We start from the raw sequence: 24238 nt of genomic DNA on the forward strand, positions 1-24238 counted from the left end.
CGCCCCGGGGGCGGCGCGCAGGCGCGGGGCGGTGCTGTGCGTCGCGGCTGGGAGGTGGCCGTGGGAGCTGAGTCGTTGCCGCCCGCCCGGGTGAGTGGGGAGCGGCCGGGACCGGGACGGAGCCGGGGGTCGGTTGGGCTGTTCGGGTAGCGCCGGCGAAGGGGACGCGGGGCGGGAGAGGAGCGAGCGGAGCGCTCCGTGCGCGGCCCGGGAGCGGGAGCCCGGCGGGAGCGGCCGCTGCGGCAGCTCCGCCGCCCATGGAGGGAGGGGGCCGGGTGGGTCGGTGCGCGGGCCCGGCCCGCTGCCCTTTGCGGCCCCGACCGCCGCTCTGTTCGTCGCTCCCTCGGCGCCCGCAGCCCGCGCCGCTCCCAGCCGCGCCCGCCCGCTCCCTCTCCTCGCTCCCCGGCCCGGCTGGGCGGCTCCCGCCGCTCCTCTCGGCCGGGCGGCCCCGGGGCGGCTGTATGGGGACCTGGGGGGGCCGCGCCGTGCGCTGCCTCGGCCCGGGTGCGCTGCGGGCTGCCCCGCTCGGCCGTGCGGTCCGCGAGCTGCGGCTGTGGGAGCTCTGCGTGCAGGTCTGGCCGCGTCTGTCAACTCGCTGTGCGTTTTCTGCGGCTCACAAAGCGTGCGTGTTAGTGGCACTCGGTGAGGAAGAACGCTTTTCCGGTGGCTGACAGGGGTGCTCGGCGTGGTGCTGACATGAGAGTCTTCCGGTAGCGAGCACCGTGCTGCTGGGGCTTTAAAGCATTAAATACGATAGACGAGTGCAGAAACGCGACATCTGATGCTCGAGGTGAAAGGCAACAGGAAAACAAGCAATGTAACATGAATATGTGAATTCCTTCTGCTGTTAAGCCAAATGTATTACTTCAGACAGCTTGTATAGCTGATTTGTTTCCCTTTAATTGAAGAGTCTGCAGAAGTTTCTCTGAGATTGAGTGCTGTGAATCAGTGCCTCTGAAGAGGTGAAGAGAGTCCAGGGGTTGCCTGAAAAGCTGAGGTCAAAGGCTCCTGCAGCCATGGTGCTGCACTGTGAGCAGGGATTGCCTGGGGCTGTGATTTCTGCTGGAGGGATGTCCACTGGATAGGTGATAATGGGGCGCTGGGCCAGTATGTGGCACATAGCAGGCCTCCTTGGGATGCTTCCGAGGTGTTCATCCCCCTGTTCTCCTGTCCATGCCCTGTGTTTGGTTCTGATCACAGCACCTGCTTTGCAGGCATTGGATGAGCAGGTCTGGCTGTGTTCTGCAGGTGGGCGTGCTGCCAGGGCATCGCCTCTGCTCTGTGGCGAGCTGCTGGGCAGGCACTCCTAGTCCCCAGCTGCCACCACTGGTATCCCATAGGCCAGCAAGGGCATGGATCTGCTGCCCAGTAGTAGGTGACAGGTTTTCCCAAGGTGTGCAGGAGTTGCATTGAGCAGCACCAGCTGGTGACCTCTCTGTTGCTGCAGGCCCCTGTTAGCAAGCTTACTGCCTTAATTTCACACAGCTGTGGAACTGGACAGGAATGCGGATCATAATCACTAGTCTTGTGTGCATCCCGGGTGCCCTCTGATATGGAACAGAACTGAGCAGGAATGCAGATGTTCTCCCATCTCCTTTGCTATGGAAATGTCCATCCCTCATTGTGCTTTCAGTTATTCAGTGCTGCTCTCTGCTCACCTCTGTCCCCGTGTGGCTGTACTGACATGCGTGAACTTGAGAGGGCTCTGTTTGCTCCATATAGAACTGAGCAGATTGTTTGTGTGAGCAGAATGAAGCCTCAGGCTTGTTTATGTAGGAAAATAGCCCAGAACAGCTCTTCCTCCCTTCCTGGAGACACAGCTGCAGGCGCAGGAGAGATGCCATCTGCTGGCTCCGTGTCACCCAGCCAGGGGATGTCAGCTGCAGTGCCAGGACCATCCACCCTGCACTAGGTGGGCACAGAGGGCTCGGGGATATCTGAGAGCCTTCTGGTGTGGTGCTGCTTGGCCACGGAGTCCTCAGGTGCTGCAAGCTGTCCTAGGGAGCTTGTGGGAGTATTTAGTTAGTTAAAGTCATTTTTCTACTAGGTTTGGTGCATGAAGATCCCTCAAGAGCAAAATCCGTTCATCAACAGTTAATGTGTAGTTTTGCCACAGTGGAAATTCCCCTGGGAAATGCCACCTGTGGCCACACTGCTTCAGCAGGGGCTTGTGAGGAGGGGGATCCGAGGGAGCAAGTGGGATTTAAGGCAGTTCTGTGGACGTGCTGGCCAAAACCAGCTCGCTTCGTTGTTCCTGAAGTTACTTCTGTTTTAAAACCTAAGTTACAGAAAGCATTTACAGAGGACTTCAGCAGGGCTCGTATCCTGTAGGTGAGGTATTGCTACGGTTACTCCTGTTGGGGTCGCAAGAAACGATGTCCTTACATATAACAGAATTTTGCAAAGAAAACTGGGGAGTGACTGGTTTTAAACTTGTTTTTAATGTGATTTTAGATAGAACAAAAATATCTTAGTTGTAGATGAAGTGTATGGAAGTTGCTTGGCAGCCGTGCAAGGGATGAGTCTGGTAGTTATAAAATGGCCTGCAATAAGGTAATTGCTCTCTTCTCACTTCCTCGGTTGTTCATTGATTCATCAGAATATCTTCCCTTCTAATATACCTTCTCTAATAGCCAGCGAGTTAAAACTTGTTTGAGTGTAAGAGATGGTTGTTTCCACTACCTCAGGTGTTTCTTATGTGACTGTCAAGTTGCTGGAATGAAGTGCTTACTCTCCATGTGATAGTTATATATGTGATAAAAAGAATCTCAGCTGCACTGTTACCGTGAATAATGGAAGGCAAGTGAGGAAACCAAATGTGTTTGGTGGGAGGTGGAGGGGATGGTTTGATCTGATGATGACTTTGGCTGGCCTTCATGTCCTTTTTAGGCAATGAGAATTCCTGGCACCATGCTTTAAAACTTGATTTTTAGCATGTTATACATACGTATGGCTGATACTTTGATATTAGGAAACGTGTGCAAAGCACCTTGAATTTGCTGGGTCACAGGTGGTTCTCTTCTTGCTAAGGAGAAGTCTCTGTTACAAATTAATGTGTTTTTTTTTGCTATAATGCTTTTTTTCCCCCTCTTTGTGTGTGTGTGAGCATTCCAGGGTTTGAAGTGGACACTTTGATTATACTGTAGAGGCAGGTGAAGCTATGGGTTATGACCTGGGCATTAATGATGAATCATTTTCCAATATGAAAGATGTAAATCCAGTAAATAGAAGGTAATTAATTCAGAGTGACAGCATTTTGCAGCTATTTATAGAGAGGAAACACAGCCTGCCTGGATGTAACGTATGGTTGTGCTGTGCTACCCTCGGTCACAGTAAAGGGAGCATTACCATGCAGCATGCTAACTACTCTGCTCCTTGTAATTAGCAGTTAAAATGACACCTTTTAATATTTGGATGCAAATGGCCATGCAGAAACGTGGTAAATGGCAGCACGTTGATTTAGGGCTTGGGCTGTGCAGCCTGGTCACAAACAATGCTGTGTAAGTGGCTGCAGGAAATGTTTTTCTCTTATGATAGTGTTTAATGTTTTAAATTGTGCAGAAGAGGAAAACATTAAGGCTCTAGGAATGAGAAGTTTGCATGCAGATTGTGTGGCATGTGCTGCAGCTGCAGTGTAGTTGTTCTTCAGCTGGCATCCAGCTCCAGAAGCAAACACCGTGGGGCTGTAGGATGTGGTGCAGAAGCCAGGAGAGATGCTTCTCCAGTTACTTTTGGAGCACTACTTTGAAAAGTGTAGGTGTGCTGCTCTGTACTTCTGCAGCTGTTGCATTCTCTATCTGGTGCTCTCAGCTCTGTGGCCTCTTGTGAAAGGCCTGAGCTCTCCCAGCACCATTGGCTTTAGTTCCAGGGAAGCCAGCCGCCATCCTCTTGGTGTAACTTAACACAAGGCTGAGAATTCCTCCTGACTGCTGTTATTTTTGAGAGATCTTGTTCTGTGTTGTTAGCTCAGCCTTCGAGTTGTCCTATCAATGCCAGCTGTGGTTTATGAGCAAATTACAGTGTGTATTAGCAATGCTTTTCAAAAGCAGATGTGCTGAAAATAGCTATAAATATGTTCCTCGCTGGGTTGCAGATTTGGTGGCAACTGGAAATTTACCGCTCCTGCTAAAGCCAGATAGACTTTACAGGTGAAACAGCCCAACGGCCTGGCTGAACCTTCACATGGCTGAACCTTCACGTGCTCAGCTCTGTTCAGTGTCTCTGAATTAAAATATCCCAACGTCTGTGTCACTGCCAGCATTCAGAGAGAGACCTTTCTGGAGGTAAACAAGTGAGGAGAAGGAATCCCGTAAGCCCAGTCCGTTGGTATAACATGGCTTTGCAGCCTTTTTACTTCAGAGGTAATAACTTTGTTCATCTGCTTTTGAAGTACAGGGTAAGCTCAGGTTTGAATTCATGTAGTTACTATATGTGATGTGATCATCCGAACTGGGACTTGGGCTCCATAGAACAAAAATAACATTTGCTGAATGCCTCATTTATTTGCTTGGTATTTCTATAGAGCTGAGAAAGGAGTCGGATGGCAATTAGCTAAGATGTATGGATTTTGCTTTAGCTCCCAAATACGTTAAGGATGCTGTTGCTCATAGGGAGTCATTCAGGCTCCCCTTTTTGTGTGTGTGTCTGCATATTCAACTTGAAGCAAGAATTTTGCAGAGCAACAGCAGAATCCTGAAACTTCTTGGAGAAATAAGAGAAAAATAACTTGTCTGCTTAAACATCGTTGTGATTAACTGTGCGTTTTGCTCCAAGCCAAATGCTCGAGCATTTAGATCGAAGGTTGCCTGTGTTCTCTTAGGATGTAAAGAGTACAGTAGAAGGATCTACTTTAGAAGGACCCAGATTTCTTCCAATAGTAATATTAGGGAGTGATTACGCAGCCCGTTAATGTCCTTTTGGTACTACTGTTACACAGACATTGTGTTCCCTAAGCTTTGATTTTCATCTGACAGAACAGAACGGTACTTCAATTGCAGTGATATAATTAATAAACATCCTCTGCTTCCCCTGTAAGTAATGGGTGAGGATATGAGTCACTAATAACCAAGTCTTGTTTGTATTGACGTACTCCTTTACTGGCCTTGAACAGCAGCAGCAAGTATAAAACAGCTGCTCTTTTGACTGAGTATCTGTAGAAACTGGTGGCATTAAGCTGGGCTTATAAATTGGGGTATAACTGTTGTCTCCTTCCCACCCCACGTCCTGCCCTGCTCTGTGGAAAATACAGCTTTGGAGTTCTCAAGAGAATTAGGTATGGCTGTGGATCTTAAAATATGTTTAGCTTGCTTCTGTGTTGTTGTTTTAGCTGTTGATGTGATGGGAAAGAGGGCTTTGCAGGGTGGGATTCTGCTCAGGGAAGAAGCAAGACTTCCGAGCACTCTGCATTTTTCATAGAACAGCAGATCAGTATGAATAAGGGATTAACAACTTCCCTTTCAGAAATGCATTTAGAAGCTGAATATGCTTTTTAATTGGGATATTTACCTTAATTACAGCTATTTTTTTCATAATCCTTTTTTTCCCCTCCTTTTATAGGTCTGGTTAAGAATAAGAGTCAGGTTCTGAAGCATTTGAGCAACTTGCTGCTGCCCAAGTCATGACGCTCCCATTTCGAAAAGACTTGGACAAGTACAAAGATCTTGATGAGGATGACATCCTTGGCAAATTATCAGAAGAAGAACTGAAACAGCTGGAAACAGTTTTGGATGATCTTGACCCTGAGGTAGGTATTAGCAGAGAGAAGTTATTTCTTTGCATTAGTTCATAAATTAATGTGCAATAACTTGAGACTTTCTGTTACTTCAACTCAGCTTGTAGTTAGTGCTGTCTTGGGTGGAATTTTTTCCTAGTCTGCTAGCAGTCTTATTTACGGATACATATGTGTATATAATGTCTCAACAGGGTTGTTTCCTGTTTGCTATGTGAACACAACCATAGCAAAGGAAAATAAAATAGGGGTTTGTCAGGATGAGCTGTGTGGGATTTGTTTATACAGGAAAGGTTGCTCTTAAGTGATCTTCTTGAAAGAATTTACTTAGAAAGACCTGTTAAACTTTCCTGTTTCTGGTGTTGGATGGTAAACAGCCCTTTGCATCCATTTCTCTTTTGTTACTTCAAATGTTGGATGGGAGAGGGAAGGCACTAAACTCTTCCAAAGGAAGATTCCTCATCCTGTATCTAGCAGCCTGACTATTGCCATTCTTGTACCTTGCTGACTTTGCAAAGAGGAGGCAAAAAATTTCTCAACAGCTGGACAGTTGTCAGTGTGGGATGTTAGAGAATATTTTAGCCTTCTGTTATGAAGAGCTGAGTGACATCTTATATAGATTCTTCAGTAAGTGTCTGAATCCAAGACCAGTGTTTTCAGCACCCGATTCTCTCTGTTCTTGTTTATTTAGCACCAGATTTAACTTTCAACTTGATCTTAAGGGATTGCTTAAGAATTTTGTGACTACTTGTTTTGTTGTACAGCAAAATATTCCTGATATTCTGGTTTGCGTTGGTTTTTAGATGTTTTAATAGAGGAGAACTGGCAGATGGGATTGACTGTCTTTTTATGAGTCTGAATTTCTGTTTGCACTTTTTTTCTTTAGCTGAAATATGTTGATATAGCAAGAATAAAAAAAGCATAACCATGGGAAAAAACAGCAACTTGAATCAGGTCAAAAGTAGAAGTACTTGGTGCTGTTAATAGAGAGCAGCGCGGACAGTTGTCTTAAGCACAGGGAAATTAGTGGTAGAGGAAGAAGGCTGCTTACTGTCTAAAACTGTAAATAGCAGAAGTTTATTTGTTCTTCAATTAAACAGTGCCCATTCTAGAGAAGAAGCACTAAACAACTAGCAAGCCTTGTGCTGGGTTCTGTTGTACATAAGGATGTTGGGTTTGAACTTTGAGGAAAGGGAGGGGGAAGAAGGAGAGGAATCTGAACAGGTTCACTCAGACTATTTAAGCTGTATTTGTTTGCTCCATTTTGTTTTGCAGAATGCACTTCTGCCTGCAGGCTTCCGACAGAAGGACCAGACTGCTAAAAAGGCCTCGGGTCCTTTTGACAGGGAACGTCTCCTTGCGTATTTGGAGAAACAAGCTCTTGAGTACAAAGACAGGGAAGACTACGTGCCTTTTACAAAAGAAAAGAAAGGTAACAACACCATTCCCTGTGTAGGCATTTAGGAGATTTGTGAAGTGGACTTGCCTGAGCTACTCTATACCAAAGTTTAGCAAAGCAATGGCAGCTCAACTGCTTTCTAGCCCACGGAGTGCCTTTGTGCAGAGGCAGGGTGTTTCCTGTTCCAGCCTCATGTGGCTCTGGGGCTGGTGTGCCATGTGCGTGTAGTGCAGGAAAAAAAATACAACTCAAAAGATTTTACCAAAGGTTGTCAAGTTCTGATGGGGGTGACGTTCTCCAAATAAGAACTACCCCTGGATTTGTATCAATAGTAACAAATACTGTTGTGCCTCTAGCTTACGCCCCACTGAGTACAGACAGTGATATTTGTAATACTGGACTGAATTTGAAACACAGCAGTAGAATGATGTGTCATGGTAGATACCCAGTAATGTCTGGCATTATTAGCCTACAGCATTTTTGAGCAAGTGGCGTAAGCAATCATGTTGTTTTTCTGGTATCATTAGTGAAAGATTTTAATAAGACTGCATAGTTATTATTAGTTAAGTATATACTTAACATTGCAAGAAGCCTTGAAATCTGGCAGTGGCTTGTGATGTAAAAGCTGTGGAAACACAGACCTGATAGAATAGGTGCATCATTAAAGCCTGGGTTTCTAAATCTTCTGGTCTCTAGGATTCTCCCTGGCTCAAAATGGAATTGCTTTCACTTTCAGGAGAAAAGAAAAAAGAATGCACATTTAAATAATCTATTCTTACAACATTTATACTTTCACAAGATGAATTCCCAAACTTACCGTGCCTTACTGAGTATCACTTATAGGGTCAGGAGCTCCCAGTCCTGTACTGGCCCCACATGAAAAGCAGGAGGCTTTTAGCTTTCACCAGTGTTTGTGAGCTGCTCCTGAGTCCTAGCTTATCTGAACCCTCCCCACACCATGGCACGTCTGTTGCAGTAAGAATTGACAAAGCCGCCTTATAAACTGCGTTCTGACTGTTCAAGATGAATAGGCTCCTCTCGTAAGAATTGTTCCTCATTTCTTAAGGGTTTGCAACTAAGCCCCGGGGTTCTGCAGAAATCTGTTGTGAATCATTGCTTATTTGAGACTTGAGTCCTCATTCATTATTGAATTTGTATACATGATTGTAATTGTGCAGTAGATTCAGTGATGTTTTTTCATGGGGATATTTGCATTTCCTCTGTGCAGATAGCTGTAGCTATTGTTCAACTTCAGTCTCTTTCCTAAGGATTACAGAGATTGTCACTTTATAACATGGACAAGGGTGATGACGCACTGGTACAGGTTGCTCAAGGAGGCTGTGGATGCTCCATCCCTGGAGGCGTTCAAGGCAAGCTGGATGTGGCTCTGGGCAGCCTGGTCTGGTGGTTGGTGACCCTGCACATAGCAGGGGGTTGGAACTGGATGATCACTGTGGTCCTTTTCAACCCAGGCCAATCTCTGGTTCTGTTGTCTAGCTTAACACTTTACTGTGGCACTTAGTTGCTGATGGAAGAGTTTTCTGACTACATCTATGCAAGTACCCAAGTAAAGGATGATGCTGGGTAGCACTGGGTGCAGGTGGCAGAGGAAAGCACCTGCCATTTTGATCCTCCCTGTGCTGCTGCCTTCGTGAGCATTATCTAGGCTCCTGTGTTTCCTTCCCAGCCTGCTTCTTGCCTAACAGACCTGCTGGTGTGTACTGGAGACAGCACAGTGGTCTGATGGGAGAGTCCAAGTATGTGGCGTTGCTTCTGGTGTTTGGCAATCCCTTTCAGCTCCTTCAGGAGTAAGGTTGGCCAGAGAGGATTTCCTCTAATGAGCACTTTGTTGTTTTGCACATGTTGCTTTTCCCATCAAGATGTACTAGTGCTTCATTCCACTTTGTGGCTCTGTAAAGCCTGCTTATGTATACATGCACACAGCAGAGCTACTTGTTTTGGTTGATAAAATCTGTGAGAACTGCGTAGGAAAATAGAAAGGTCCGACTGTAACACATCTTGGTTAAGAAAACTCAAATGTCACTTCCTTTATGTAATAAAGTATTACTAAACAGCAGGCTGGGTGTTGCAATATGGCATGCAAATTTAGTTAATAAAATTTCCCATATCTTTTGAAGAGGATTTACTATAGTAACTTCCTACTTTTTTAATACCATGAAGGAAGAAAATGACATTGAAAAAGAAATGTAGCTTGCTTTCATCCAAACTGAAAAAATATGAATGCAGGTGTTCAGTGTGGAGATTCACACCCTTGTTAAATGAGAGGGAAGAAGGCTGGCTGCGTTGCAGGGTAGCTGAGGGATAATCTTTTCCGCCCTTGAAAATTCTACAGTTCGGTTTTGACTTGTTGCAGCATTCATGTCAGGTTTGTGCAAAAATGGCAATCCTGTATCACTTAATCCGTTAAATGAGGAGCTCGTGATCTCTCATCAAGGTGTGAAAACTGGAAAGGGAGGAGAGTAAGGATTAGGGTAAGGACTCTGTGGATAAAAAACCTACAAACTAACAACCATCCTTCTGTAATTTTGTAATGTTAAGAGGAGGAAAAATAAAAGGGCTCACTCCTTACTGTTTGACTAGAGAAGTGCAGCTAGCAAGTTGTGGAATGGGGTGGGTGGAACATTTTACTTGGTTATGCTGCTAATTCAGAAGAAGACCGTCAACCCTAACCTTCAGATCGAAAGGATCACAGGTGAGAGAGATGGATCAGAATTGTAGCTACTTTCTTGGTGCCATTTTTGTGAGGCAGGGTTGGCTATCGTATTTGTGTATGCCTGGCTGCTCTCTCTGGTCTAATGTGGTCTAATTACCCCTTCCATGCAGTAAGAAAGGAGGAATCTATCCTTCTCTGTATCTCTGCCTGTAGAACCAGTGTCTATCATAGTGACTGCGCCTGCAGGTTTATCAGAGCAGCTCACTCTGGGTTGTTACTAACCCTGGTGACCTTGTTTCCCTACTTCCCTCTTCCAGTTGTCCTCATTCATTTTGAGTTAACATATTATTAGAACAATGTTCATCTTTTTCACTGCTAGGCAATATGAGTTCTCCAGATTTTAACTATTTTTTTGCTGTGTTGTGAGATGTGGAAGATGCAAAATCACATAAAGTGCCCTGATATAGTGAGATGGACTGTGTTGGATGAATGTGATGCTTAACAATCCCTAAATTGTTATATTTTATTTTCCCAGTTCCTGGCCTGGTTTCAAGAAGCATCCTTTAAAACATACTTTGTTTTTAAACAAGATGTAGTGACTTCAGTCACATTCCATTCCAATTAAGTGTTGAACCATACAGTGAACCATTGTTGCCTGACGAATAATTCAGGCAAGAGATTCATGAAACCAATGGGGTAATAATTTAAACAGAACTGGCTTTGTCTCGGTATACGTCCATGAGCATGCCAGAAGGATCTCCCAAGGCACACTGCAGTGAGCAGGATGCCCCATCCCAACAGAGGAGGGGGGCTTCAGCTCTGGGCACTGGTGCCCTGCCCATGCTCCCCACTCAGCTCCACCAGGTTCCATGCTTCTATGAACAGCAAAATGTGATAATTATTGCAACTGACATGAAGCAGAAGTGTACCTGACGTTTGTGACGTACTTTCAGCTGTGCGGTGTAAGGCATTAGCAAAGTATTAAATAAAACAAGGTTTGTCCTTCTAGGCTTTGCCCTCATCTCATTGCACTTTTCCAGCTTTCTCCCAGTGTTCCCGCCAGGCTGTGTTTCCTCTGCACAGGTTTGCTTTTCGTGTGACTTCTGCTTTTTCTTATTCTGCTCTATTGCCCAGAAAGTGTTGTTAGGTTGACATAGGTGTGAGCTATTTTGGTGCTGACCTGCCTGGCCGGTTTGCGCTGTGCTCGGTCACTATTTGAATTTAGGATGCTGCTTCTCCTGTTTGCCTTTCGATCACTAATCTTTAAAGGAAACGTGTTACATGTTGTGAAATGAAGTTAATGTCTTGTACGAGCTTTGAAGAAACAACTTGTCGAATTGACGTTCACCATACGAGGGCCCTGGAACGAAATAGCATGTGATATACCAGCCTTAACGTATAACAGTGTTGTAATTCACAGCCACGTGTCCTGTAGACAAATGATGGATAACAGTGCAATTTCCTCAGTTAGACACCGAGGAAAACAACTTTTCTAAGCTGAATTACAAAAAGATTAATGTTCACATAGACTCGTAAGCAAATTGATGAGCACGAGCCTGTTGTGTGGTAACACCTGGTGATTAAGTTGTGGATCAAAACAACCTCTGTACCTCCGAATGTTTAGTGAATGTAAGGTATATAGGATATGTTAGATGTTGTGCGCCCCTCTTCATGAAGTCACTGATGACAGGAGGTTGCCCTCAAGTGACATCTGGTTCTTCTTCCTCCTCAGAGAGCTGCAAAACTGATGTGGGGCTTTGTTCTGGCCTGCTGCTCATGGTCACTGGGGGCCTCCTGGGCTATGGGGGAATGGTGCTGGCAGTGCTGAGCGCACGGCTGTGCTGAGCACTCCTGAACACTCTGCAAGGCCTTCCATCCCATGTTGGGTACTACGTGCAGTGTCGTGTGTGCTTCAACACACATCATTCAGCTCTCCTGCCTTTAGTGGGATATGCTGCTGTGTAACTTGGAACTGCAAGTTCATTCTGCTACAAAGAAAGGCTGTGACTTAATCCGAAGATGTAGATCATTTAAGATGTTAGCCAAAGCCATGAAACACCTGAATATATAATTATTACAGAGCTCATATGGACATGTCTGAAACTTGCCTTTTTGTGCTGTGGTGTTTAATCTTTGCAGTGTCCTTGTTGGCTGAAGAGCAAGGAGGACGCCATGTTTCTTTGTGCTGTTTGGAAGTGTTCCACCTAAAAGCCAAGGAAGCTGCTCATCATATAGACTGTGCAGATGTGTATTATAAAACCAAGCAAAACGAAAAGAAAAGGGGGGAGGAGATCTCCAGAGTGCCTTGGCAGCAGCCTATGAGTTACATCATCGTCCCCAGAGGTGGGGAGGTGTTTTTTTGAAGTATTTGCTGATTGCTGGAAGCAGGGAAGGACTTGCTGTCATGTACATGCTGCGAATCTCTGAACTCTGGGCTAAGGCGAGTGAATGAGAGATTGTATACACAAGGGTGTGACCTGGTTTATAACAAAAACTGCTCCTGACCCAGTTCATGTGCCTGGAGTTGGCTGTAATTTGTACTTCTGGAAGGGAGCGGCTTTTAACATTTTGGCTTTAAGAGAAACTTCTTCTCTCTCTTTTTTTTTTTTCTTTTTTTTTTTTTTTCTTTTTCTTTTTTTAAGGTTGTCCCAAGAGCTGGATGTGTACGGGTAAATTTAGTCTCATTTTTTCAGGATGCAAATGCTTGGAACCTGAAGGTCCTAACCTGTGAACTGAAGAATTATGTAAGATAACACCAGAAGAAGTAGTTCTCTTTTGTTGTGGGTGCTGCGTGATGAGTTAGACAAGGGGGACTGAGCTAGGTTAAAGTGAAGCTGGTTTTAAAAACTGTAACATTTAGGAAGTTGCTTTTAATTGAGCCCTGGTTGCTTCTCCCCCCCCCCCGCCTGCTGCACAGCTACTTGTGGTGAGGAATAAGAATCAGTAGCTGAATGGATTTGAGAAGATAAAAAGGATTGTGAAACTTCTCTGGTTTGGACTGTTCAGCAACAGGGCAGAGTGTGAGTGGAACTAAAGCATTAGTACAGGTGTGGGGATAGAAGGCTGTGCTCCTTCCTGGGTTTCTTGCCGAAAGAAATAGAAGGTTTAGTCAAGAGCTGATGGTAAGGCTGGGGGAGATCCCACAATGCTGCCAAAGCACCCACTCTGTGGATGCTTACACTGCACTGTAAGATATGTGTTGGAAGCTGAAATCTTGAAAACTTGAGAATCTTTAGTTTGAATTTACTGGAAATAATCACAAGAGGCAACTCCAGGATCAGAAAATGTCATCCAGTGCTTTTTGCTAAATCACAGAGTGTCTCGGCTTGGAAAAGTGTTCTATAAAATGCTTTCTTACAGTGCTGTGTAGACACTTGTTGCCACAAGTCTGTACCTGGTATTTTTGATAGGCCTTCTTGCATAGTGTAAATATCTTTTCTCATCTGGAAAGTAAAAGAGAAATTTTAACAGCATAATTCATAGGATTGGTCACCTTACAATAGGCAGAATTTCATTCTTATTCTTCTAAGGTTTTTCTTTTTAGTTGTTTTTTTGTTTTTGTTTTTTTGTTGTTTTTTTTTTTGTTTTTTTTAACAAACATGGATTTTTATTTTTGTACAGAACTGGTTATTAAATTACACCACTGAGAGGGCCAAGAGCTGCCCTGGAGTTTTTGGGTTTCTAAACAGAATTCACATGGAGTTCACAGAAGAAGCCAGCTTAGTATGGAGAAGAGCATGAGATGCACTGATGCTGCAAGTCAGGTGGTTTGAGTGGAGGCTCAGGCACTCAGTCTCACCATTTCCCTTTCTTCCTCCTTGTGCTCTACCAGCCTCACTTATTTCCTAGTCCATGTGACTGAAGGAAAACAACACAAATGCAGATGATGAGATTGTCATGTGTTATCTCTTTTAAAAAATCCAGTTTAAGCTGAAAATTATTCCTGCCCTGGAAGGCGATACTGATACAGTGAAATGAGAGTAGAAGATGCACTGTGTCGGGTGTATCAAAGTAGTCAGATGTATTTATCACTCGTGCCTTAAACTAAAAGATTCCTTTAAAGCATCTTGTCTCTGGGAGGCATTTAGAAATGCTAAAGTTAGTTTTAGTCCAAACATGTAACAAGATACACTTGTATGTGTACAAGGAACAAAATACTCTGCTCCTGGCTCCTGCCCAGCTGGCCTGCTGCTGGGTGGGGGATGAGCTGGAGTGCTCCGTGGGAGATGTGGAAATGCCTTACTGTGGGTATGGAAGGGTGGATTCCTGAAGGAACTGAGAAGTCTGGGATTGTGGACACCACCTTCCACCGTCGGGAGCAGTTAAGTGCTGCTGCAAGCTGTGCCCTCAGCTTTGGCTTCTGGTGGCCCAGGCGGGCAGGCTGAACATGCCCAGATGGTGACAGCCAAGGTGGATCATCCTTGTCTTTAGTAAGATGCAATTGTAGACCAATGCTATTAGACTTGCATGTATCTGATAAATATACTGTTTTTTCACCTTCACTCTCTTTTCCTGATCTTTAACAGCACACAAAAACTTTGAATATCCATTAAGATGAAAGTTTTCTAGTTGTGAAAAACTTCTGTTGAACGTATCAGTTTTGTTCTGCTATACAGGACTTTGTTGCCCACACTGTCTTAGGATTTCTAAAATGTTACATGTATCCCTTATGAACAGAAAAGTTTAAAGTAGCTATTTAATGCAAAGTAATATACAACTTTTCACTTTCTTTACTCCAGGGAAAATATTTATCCCAAAGCAAAAGCCTGCCCAGTCTTTTGCAGAAGAAAAAATTGCTCTTGATCCAGAACTGGAGGAAGCCTTGACAAGTGCCACAGACACAGAGCTGTGTGACCTCGCAGGTTAGTGCTGTGCGTTTCTTTATGTTGAAAGTATGACTGGGCCACTGCATGTTTAGAAAACAGAGATGTACAATTAATGTTAGAGGTTGTTTGTTGTCTGAAATGTAGTAGGAACTACTACGTAGGTCAAATTAAATGCTAGTCTGTTTGCAGCGTATCGTCTTTGTTGGTTTGTGCTGATATATAAGAATGTTTTGGCTTAAGATTCCTGATTTTAAAACTCAGACCCTTTCAGTTCATTCCTCAGGCCAGGCTGCTTTTTGTTTAGCATTCATAGCTGCTTTTTCATACATATGTGTTGATACATGCTTATATTCCTAAAGCCTCAGTCAAGAACGCTTTGGCTGAACTGCGCTTTTAACTGTGATGCCTGAACCTGGCGTGGTTGAAACTTTCTATGGCATGAAAGCTAACTAAAAAGTCTTTTCTACCACATTAGAATTTTTTCTACACTAAAATTGTTCTTCTTTTTTTTTTTTTTTCTCTATTAACAGCTATACTGGGAATGTCCAACTTGATAACAAACAATCAGTTCTGCGATATAGTAGGAACCAGTAATGGGGTTGGCAAAGACAGCTTTTCAAGTAAGTATTTACACAAGTGCAAAATAAATGTGTTATTTGTACTGCAAACCCTTACTGTAGTGTTAACTACTAGTTGAGTTCTGGCAAGAGTGGAATTACTTACGCTTGAACCTATTCTGTAGTTAATGGAGAGATATCTCTGGAGAGATGGAAGTGGGCACAGAAGTGCATTTGTATGCAGTTGCTTTTAGGTTTAATGTGTGTGTTTGTAATTCAAATCCTGTGTGCTTTCTGGAAAAAAGCTCATGATGGAGAAAAGGAGAAAGGCTGTGGGAACATTGGAGGAGGACTGAACTTGATAAAAATATAGTCAGAAATGATGGTATACTTCTTGGGTGAGGGAGAGATGTGAAGACTGAGGAAGTGGTCTTTAAATACAGTAAACATTATATATATATTATATATATATATATAGTATATATATATATATATAATGTATCATATGTGTACAGTCAATGTATGTAACTGTTTGATTGCAATTGTATCCCTTGCTTTTCAGATATAGTAAAAGGTGAAAAAATGTTACCTGTTTTTGATGAACCACCAAATCCCACAAATGTGGAGGAGACTCTGCAAAGGATTAAAGATAATGATTCCCGTCTTGTTGAAGTTAATCTAAATAACATCAAGGTAATTACCTGAATTATGCAGGAAATATGCTGCATTTTTTTGGCAGAAGACACTTAAAGCTGTACAGCTCTATGAGTGAGTGGACACAATGGGCTTATTCTAAGTATAGAAGCCTTCCTGCCAAATGTTGCAGTGTGCATTAGCTGCAAGTTTCTGGTCTGAGATAAAGCAGTAAACCATCTTGGTATCTTTCACAAAATACATGCTCTAACAGTCTCAGGTTTACTTACTGTCAAACCAGGTTCCTGTTGCTGCCAAGCTGGTGACAGTTCCAGCAGTTCACCATCATGGAGTTAACTGCTTTAAATCCTTTGTGTTTTGTGAAGCAGTGTGCTCTCAGTTACTGCTAGTGCAAACCAAATGGAGTTTGTACCTAATATTCTTCTGATTCTTGTACAGAAGAGCTGTCAGCAATTATCAGCTCTTACGAATTGTTTTTCAACGTGACTGAACATTTCTGTGTGTGTGTATCTGTAGATACCTGTAAGAAAAAAGAACTATAACACAACTGACTTGCTGCAGCCAGCTGCTTGTCGCTGCTTTTGCACTGTCTCACTGGCAGTTGCTATTTGTTGCTATTAAAAAAATGCATGATTTAAGAACATTGCACAACAGTGAAGTACTGGCCAGAGTATTTAAAAAGGTAACAGAATAAAACTGCTATTATAATGAGCTGAGAAACTCGCTAGTGTAATCAATTGTCTAAAAGTATTCCTTTTACAGTTGGTTGGTACTACTTTGTAAATTGGTGAATTCTGAGATTATTTTTAATATAACACAGAGAATGGAATTCTATTGGTTTTGCCAGTTTAGAGCTCTTAATTTCCTCTGTGTGAGAGATTACTATGGTAGTGATAGTAAGGAGAGCATTCACGTAAGCTCAGTAACATTTCCAAGACAACCAAATATCTTTTAACCCTTCCATTGTGGCATTGGCATTAGTTTAATAAAAGGTGACTTTGCTTCATAAAGTTGCCAACTGGCAACTACTGCATCTTGCATGTAGCTTTGCTACACATCTAAGCCTTTACTGTGAGACTGCTGGAGACCAGCAGTGGTTAATAATATGGTGTGTTGTGGTATGAAGAGAATAAGGCAATGGAAGAATTTGGGGTGGAGAGTGGGGGTTAAACTTATGCATCTCGAGAGACTGAAATGCTATTTTTATTTCAAGAACATACCAATTCCAACACTGAAAGAATTTGCAAAAGCTCTAGAAACCAACACACATGTGAAGAATTTTAGCCTTGCAGCCACCCGAAGTAATGATCCTGTTGCTGTTGTAAGTACTTGTGCGAATGTGCTTCAGTGGGATACAAGGGAAATTAGGCTGGAAAGATGTCAGTAAGGGATAGAATAGAATCCTGTGTGTGTATAATTTTCAATATGAAAATGATTCATTTCTTTTACTCTGTATTGTATGTTTACTTTAGCAAAGCTTTGCTGTATTGCATTTGGTAAACAATAACTTGATGACTATACAGCAGTGCATCAGATCAGGACATTAATGGGAATTTCATTTTGCTAACCTCCTTCCTGTTTTTATTTTCTTTCCTAGTGGTTTAATTACTAATGTTCATGCCATGAATTAGGAGCATACTCAAAATTCACTTCAAAGAAAATACAATTGAGACTGTAAATGCTCACTGCGTTTTTCAACTAAGTAGAGTTTTAGTTGAAGAGAATGGTAAAATACCCATCTCTCTGATCTTCCTGCTACCAAAGATAGGCTCAGTGCATTGGCATTAACAGTATTTAGTTTAACACAATTGAAACCAAAGTCCTTTATCTTTGGTCCTGTTTTTCTATTCAGAATCAAAAGTAGTTCCTTACTTATTTGCACATAAAGAGGTAAGAAAACAGCACTAACAAATGTGCTGGGGCAATCCTTTGCACTTGTTTTAGCTTCAATTGTTCAGTTAAGTGAATAAACACTAAAAGGCTTTGTTTTGGGTCAGTTAAAAGGTTCCTTTTCAGTGGAACAGAAACGTTTATAATAGGAATGTGGAAGGTTGATTTTTGGGGTCCCGTGCTTTTTTGTTTTTACATGTTTTTTATTCTTGCTTCCTTCCAAACCTGTAGACACAAGCATTTTGAAAGCCAGATCTCCTGTTTACAAATTAACCATGTCTAATTCTCACTCCAGTTGGCTTAACCCCCTTTCTGTGACCTTTACTTAGCAGCTTGCATTACTTATTGCGTGCTGTGAAAGCTTACAAAATGGAATTGGTCCAATATGCTAATTTCAGACAATTTATATTCCGTGTAGCTTTTTAGTTTGTAACAAGAGTGAGACAGGTCTTTTCTTGAACTAAGTACTATTAAAAAGAAAATGCAGTTAATTCCTGCTTTGAAAACTCAATTCAGCCTCAAAAAGTGAATACTTGCAAAGTTACACTATGCATTTGTGAAGGCATTGCTCCTATTGAACGAGTTAGTGGTAGTGGCCATTGCTCTGTCCTGTGAAGTACTGCAGCACAGTTGAAAAGTTTAATGCTACTTTCTTGCATTCAAAGGCACTTGCAGATATGCTGAGAGTAAACACAAAATTAAAAAGTTTAAACATAGAATCGAACTTCATCACCGGAGTTGGAATTCTGGCACTGGTTGATGCGCTGAAAGACAATGAAACATTGACAGAGATCAAAATTGATAATCAGGTAAGTGAGACTACGATAGTGTAATTAAAATCAGTGCTTACATGCTATCTGTCCTTGTTGACTGAGTACTTTTAGGCTTCTTGTGATAAATATTCAAAAATATTTTAAATATCTCATGGCTATATGTTTGTCTTTAAGGTTTTCACAGGCGTTTATTTCAAGAAGCACTTCTGTGCTTCTTTGTGCTTTAAGGTGCACAAAGATACAGTAATGAGCTTGTGCCTTTTAGATTAATAAATAAATAGGTACTTATTGGCTAATATGATGAAGGTATACTGATTTCTTTTTTATGAGGGATGGATACATCTAAGCTCGGCTGTCTTTGTGTCTTTCATTTCAATAGAGGCAGCAGCTGGGTAATCTTGCAGAAGTAGAAATTGCCAAGATGCTTGAAGAAAACACCAAGATCCTTAAATTTGGGTACCATTTCACACAACAGGGACCTCGAGCCAGGGCAGCTGCAGCTATCACAAAAAACAATGACTTGGGTAAGACCTGTCAGTCGAGAGTAACTCTTAAAACTTGTGCCACACGCAATCATTTAAAGCTGTTTGGTTTTTCCAGGTTTTCCTTTTATATAAACAGGAGAGAAAAAAAAAATCAGTTTCAGATTTCTCCTGTGCTTTTATTCTTCTGTTGCTTCTTGATGTTCCCTGTTTATGTTGTTGCAAGATGTCCAGATGCATGAGTTGAGGATTTTTAGCGTAGTCTAGAAACAGGAAGAACATTCATGTTCCAGATGTGATGTAGCAAGGGAAGAAAAATAATAGTTTTGATTATTTGGTTTTATTCAGATATTTGCCTTTTTAAAGACTGCTTTTAAATTGATTAGTGTGAGATACCCTCCTCCGTGTTAGTACGCCCAGTCTCATTTGGAATGCTTGAGCAGGGAGGGGTGAACTCACTGTCATGTGCAGAAGTTGGCACAATCACCTCTTCCCTTACAGCTCCATTAATGCATTGGTGCCTTCCCCACCTCTCTTAAATATAGAGGTAGCAGTGCTGTCTTTATTTGCTACATTTAGTTTTGTTTGGAGCTCACATTAGAACGCTAACTAAACAAAGCAACAGAAAATTGGTTAACAGTATAACACGTGAATGGAAATCTCTTATATAATAGTGTCAAATACTTGAAGGGTTTCAACTATGACAAGTCAAAGGAGGTCAGTATATTTAATTAGAACTGCATTTTAAAATTCCGTTTCATTAGGCTTTGTTGGGTTGGATGCTTTGTGAATTGGTAAGGGCCAGGTAGAATAGAGACAGAAGAAAGGCACTGAAATGTGTGTAGGTGTTTCTCAAAATTAATTCCAAACCAGTTTGTTTTTTTCTTGTCACTCCGTATGTCTCTGTCCTTTAAGGCTTCTCTTTTGGCTAGTTCTCATTCTAGTGTTTGACTGCTGGAAATCTATGTTTCTATTGATATCTTGCCTGTTTTTCCTTGCTTTCTTAGTCTGGAGTATCCAAGTAAAAAATTCTGCAAATACCTTTTCACCTCTTCAGCCCTGAAGCTGCACAGACAGGTTACTTGGAGTGCCCACTTGGGTGTCAAGCACTGAAAACCGAGATGCTCATTCTTTCAGTTTTCTTTGTACGTGACTTCTTTACATTAAAAAAAGAAATGAACTCTGCATCTTTCTCCATTGTCTGCACTGTGCTGTACTGCTTCCCCTTCCTTCTTTGTCTGAAACTGCGTGCATATTGCCTTTAACTGCATGAGTGGAGAATTAGAAGGCGTTCAGGGAATCCTGCGTAAAGCCAGGGCAGCATGTGAGCATTGGTGATTTTATTCATGAATCTTTGTTGCTTTTGCATTTTATGGTAACTGAACATTTTCATTAATAAATGGAATGCTTTAGGCTATTGAATGTAGCATCTTGAATGGTTTTTTAATTTAGTTTTGTTCCTTTGAGTGTGTATAAATTTAAATGTGTGTAAATCTTATTGGGTATTCTTGAAAGTCTTACATTGTTTCTTTCAAAGCCAAGTAAACTATGGCAATGAAAACAAAGACTAACTGGTTAAATCTGCTTACTTAAGGTAAAATGGATAATGTTTCCTAAATGATTTTCCTAACAAATATTTTAACCTGTTCTTATGTAAATGGTGGATAATATTAAATGTTGATGACTTGAGACTGCACCGCATGAGCATTTATGCAGCAAAGTAGGGAACCATACTGCATACCAACGATGCAGAAATATGTAATATAGTAACAACAATAGTTTAACACACATCTTTTTCTGTTTTGTTACAGTTCGCAAGAGAAGGGTTGAAGGAGACAGCCAGTAGATCTTGTTAGAACTGTGTGAAGATTTCAAGGGTCTTCAAAGCACGCTCCTCACGGTGGGCTTTGGCAATCTTGGACTGCATTTACCTGGGTTAGAAGGGAAAAGACTGGAAACCCCATTCCTTTTAAAGCAAAGTTATATTAATAATCTGTTGGTATGCATCACGTTTTTCATAACCGCACCAATCCGTGTACAGATCCAGTTTGTGATTGTTTTTGTTTGGGTTTTTTTAAAGAACTTTTTATTTTGTATTTTAAGGCCTTGGCTGTGCTTTCTACTAAAAATGTAATTGCAAATCAATTGTATAGCTGTCTGTAGTCAAAGAATGGGACGTTCAAGATCACTGGGCATATAATGACCCAATTGAAATGTTTTCTATCTAGGGGTGCTCATTTACATGAAGGGGTATGTATGTTCTGGAGGACAACGCTGTAGTCATAATGGATTCTTCACACAATAGTTGGACTCATTGTTTAGAGCTGTTCATCCTTGCTCATATGCACTGAAGGGAAATCTTTCACAATTGTCTTATTTGTATTTTTTTTGTTGTTGTTGTTTTGATTTGTTCTTGATACTGTGATTAAGTGTAAACATCCCTTAAAAACAGGCAAAATAGACTTTTCTTCCAAGAGATTTGAGGGACTAACTAAAAAAAAAAAAAAACAACAAAAAAAACAAAAAGTGGGAGCCTTGCAAAAAAAACAAGGTAAAAACCTTGCAAAGTGGGTTCTTCCTTATTCTGCTCAAGTCCTAAAAGTCTTTTTAAATGTCCCCAAATTGTAACTTTCTCTGTATCTAAACTGGACACTTGTAGACTATCATGTGCTCATCAGCATTTAGTTTATAGCCTTTGTTTAAGAATTCCTATCAACGCGCATAACTAGTATGAATTTCTCTAGAAGTCATGGACAAGCTTTTGTTAAATTTGCCTAATTTAGTACAGGAGAAACAACCTTAATTATAAACATCAGTGGGTCCTAAGGTTCTGGCAAATGGAAAATCCTTTTTTACGAGCTATTGCATTAAATTGTTAGTGCTTCATATAAATGTATAACTTTTCATGAAACAATGAAATAACGCTTTCTTGAAAGGCTTGATGTTTGGAACACTACGACTCACAGAAATTAAGCAATGTGTAGTGTCAAATTTGCATAATACAGTACTTATTCAAGCATTTCAAGGTCTGTATCTATGCCAATTGCTAAGGCCGCAAGAATCACTTAAATTTCTGTACATAATCGAAGTACACGTATTTGAAATAATGAAAATCTATGGGCTTTTTGCTGTGGGCTTGTTTGGACTGTACCATACCGAGCTTATGTTGTCATGAGACCATAAAGTAACAAAACATTGTGAAGGACTGCTCAGATATATTTATGAGAACTCAACTGACAACTCTTCATCAAAGGATCGTCATACAGTGAGCATTTTATATATAGGAGATGTATAGGATTGAAACTCTTTTTTGCATCATGTTGTATGTACTATAAGAATTAACAGAGCAACCCTCTGACACTGTGCCTGTGTTATAATTTTCTGCAAATGATGTCTTGGATTTTAGACAGGCTTTATTCTGCAGATGACTTCCAATTTTACTGCAACTGTACAGCATGTACAGCAAATTCGAAACTATAGTGCCTTCAATGAAGATGTATTTAACTGGTTTTTAACCGAGGAAGAACATATTTTTCCTGTTTCAAAATTGGCCTTTTATTGCCTAATTACAAATAAATGTGTGCTCTGAAAAGCTACTGGAATCAATTCTATTAAAACCAAAGACTTTATAGAGTGTAAGTTTGAAGCAACCAGGAGTGATCTGACTAGTAGCAATAAAAAAGGCTTCTTTTGATTTTGGCTTTTATGAATTTTCAAGAGCTTCCTAGATGCTAAGTTTTAAGTCTCACATACTATGGGTATATTCACAAGTTAAGTGGTTTGGGTTTTTTTGCTTTTTACAGACAGGAATGATGTATAAACGTGGCCAAAGCCTGTAATGTGTTCAGTTGCCTAAAGCTGAACTTCTCATTTGCCAGGCACCATAATAATTTTGTGTCAAAAAATAGTCTATGATGTTTTCCTTCTTTTCTTGAAGGGCTGCATGTCCATGTTATCTGTTCACGTGTTGTGATTCTGTGACAACGTATTTTATACTATCAAACAGGATTATGCAGTTATGTCCTACCTGAAGATGAAGGGGAAAAATGAATGGCTGGATTATGGAAATGATAGCCGAAATCTCTTTTTTATTACTTTATAGAATGAAGTTGAGCTGGTTAATACTTCAGTCAAAGGCTTTTAAGTTCTCTCAGGTGTCCTGTCATAGGCAATAGTAGAGGACCTTTCTTAACTGGTTAACTGCTAAGAATTTGTTTGTTGGCCCTTTCAAGGTAGGTATTTGATGCTGGGCATAGAAAACTTCCCCTCAACTGTTGAAAGACATTTGGCATGAAACATGGACCGGTTAAAATGGTTGTAACACTTTTGTACCTACAGTATATAGCCATTTTGGAATAAATGAAAGAATTCAGTCCGTAGCCAAGAATCATAAACAGTCTTAAGCCAAGATGAGTGCTGGGAGTTAATGGTTTCAAGTGTAGAGTATGACTTCGAGTGTAGAAGTGGTATTACTTTGATAACTAGCTACCATAAATGCAAGGTCTTTTTCCAAAGGAGGTGGTACTCTTCTTCTAGATTCTTTTCCAGGTTTAATGCAGAAGCCAAATAACCATGCATTGATTCCATTGGCTTCAATCGAAGCATGGAAATGTAGACTATATTCCAAAACAATTATCTACATACTGTTGTATTTTAAAGAAATAGCCTCATTCTCTCTACACCTTGTAGGCTATAAACGAGCATGTATTCAATTTAAATTTCCATTGAGGAAATGTGAATTGAGTGTTCTAGCTTATCAGCACTATATGCTGTCAGACTGTAAAGCAGTAAAATTTTTTTGAATGATTAAACTGTTGTATCATTTTGTTTGTTTTTTAAATAGTACGTAATACTACGCTACTGAGCTGTCTGTGGTTCTGCCTGTTCTCTACATGAGCTCTGCTGTGTGGTGCACGTACTTGGAGCTGGCCTTGCTTGACAGAAGATGCTAGAGAAGCTCAGCATCTCCACAATGTCTTGATTTTCACTGCCAGTCAGGCTTCCATACCTCTTGTGTCCCTGAACCTCTAGGTGGGAGATGGGGGAATGAGATCCCACCCCTTTTAAGAGCAGAGCTTCATGAGACTGAATGTGTACAAGTCTAGGGGGCCCAATGGCAGACATCCCAGGGTCTGAAGGAAGGTCCTGATGTGGTTGCCAAGCCCCTCATATTTGAAAAGTCATGTCTGTAAGGCAAAGTCCCAGATGACTGGAAAAAGGGAAACATCCTTTTAAGAAAGGAGGACCTGGGGAAC

At 41.6% G+C, this 24238-nt stretch overlaps 1 protein-coding gene across 6 annotated transcripts; it reads left to right on the forward strand.

Annotated features, from left to right (window-relative positions):
• Positions 1–3: 3 nt before the first annotated feature.
• LOC140256798 (tropomodulin-3-like) lies at positions 4–23792 on the forward strand. 6 transcript variants are annotated; one of them, XR_011904859.1, is made up of 11 exons: positions 4–90; positions 5557–5743; positions 7004–7160; positions 14541–14663; positions 15158–15247; positions 15747–15877; positions 17052–17159; positions 18394–18537; positions 18881–19025; positions 19991–20307; positions 20795–23791. XR_011904859.1 is itself a non-coding variant. In XM_072345601.1 (10 exons), the coding sequence occupies exons 2-10, from the start codon at positions 5618–5620 to the stop codon at positions 20827–20829; spliced, it is 1059 nt and encodes a 352-aa protein (XP_072201702.1). In that variant the 5' UTR covers positions 4–90; positions 5557–5617; the 3' UTR covers positions 20830–23792. The 6 variants fall into 6 exon arrangements, 1 of the variants encoding a protein (XP_072201702.1); XR_011904858.1 differs by having other exon boundaries at positions 19991–20128; XR_011904860.1 differs by lacking the exon at positions 4–90 and adding an exon at positions 97–128 and having other exon boundaries at positions 19991–20128; positions 20795–22571.
• The last annotated feature ends 446 nt before the right edge of the window (positions 23793–24238 follow it).

This window comes from Excalfactoria chinensis, chromosome 10 (genome assembly GCF_039878825.1).
Source record: "Excalfactoria chinensis isolate bCotChi1 chromosome 10, bCotChi1.hap2, whole genome shotgun sequence".
Taxonomy (NCBI): domain Eukaryota; kingdom Metazoa; phylum Chordata; class Aves; order Galliformes; family Phasianidae; genus Excalfactoria; species Excalfactoria chinensis.

Coding starts and splice junctions, on each gene's coding strand:
- LOC140256798 (XM_072345601.1), top strand. CDS start 5,618: ATGACGCTCCCATTTCGAAAAGACTTGGACAAGTACAAAGATCTTGAT. Junction 7,161..14,540: donor TTTTACAAAAGAAAAGAAAG/GTAACAACACCA, acceptor TCTTTACTCCAG/GGAAAATATTTATCCCAAAG. Junction 19,026..20,794: donor CACAAAAAACAATGACTTGG/GTAAGACCTGTC, acceptor GTTTTGTTACAG/TTCGCAAGAGAAGGGTTGAA.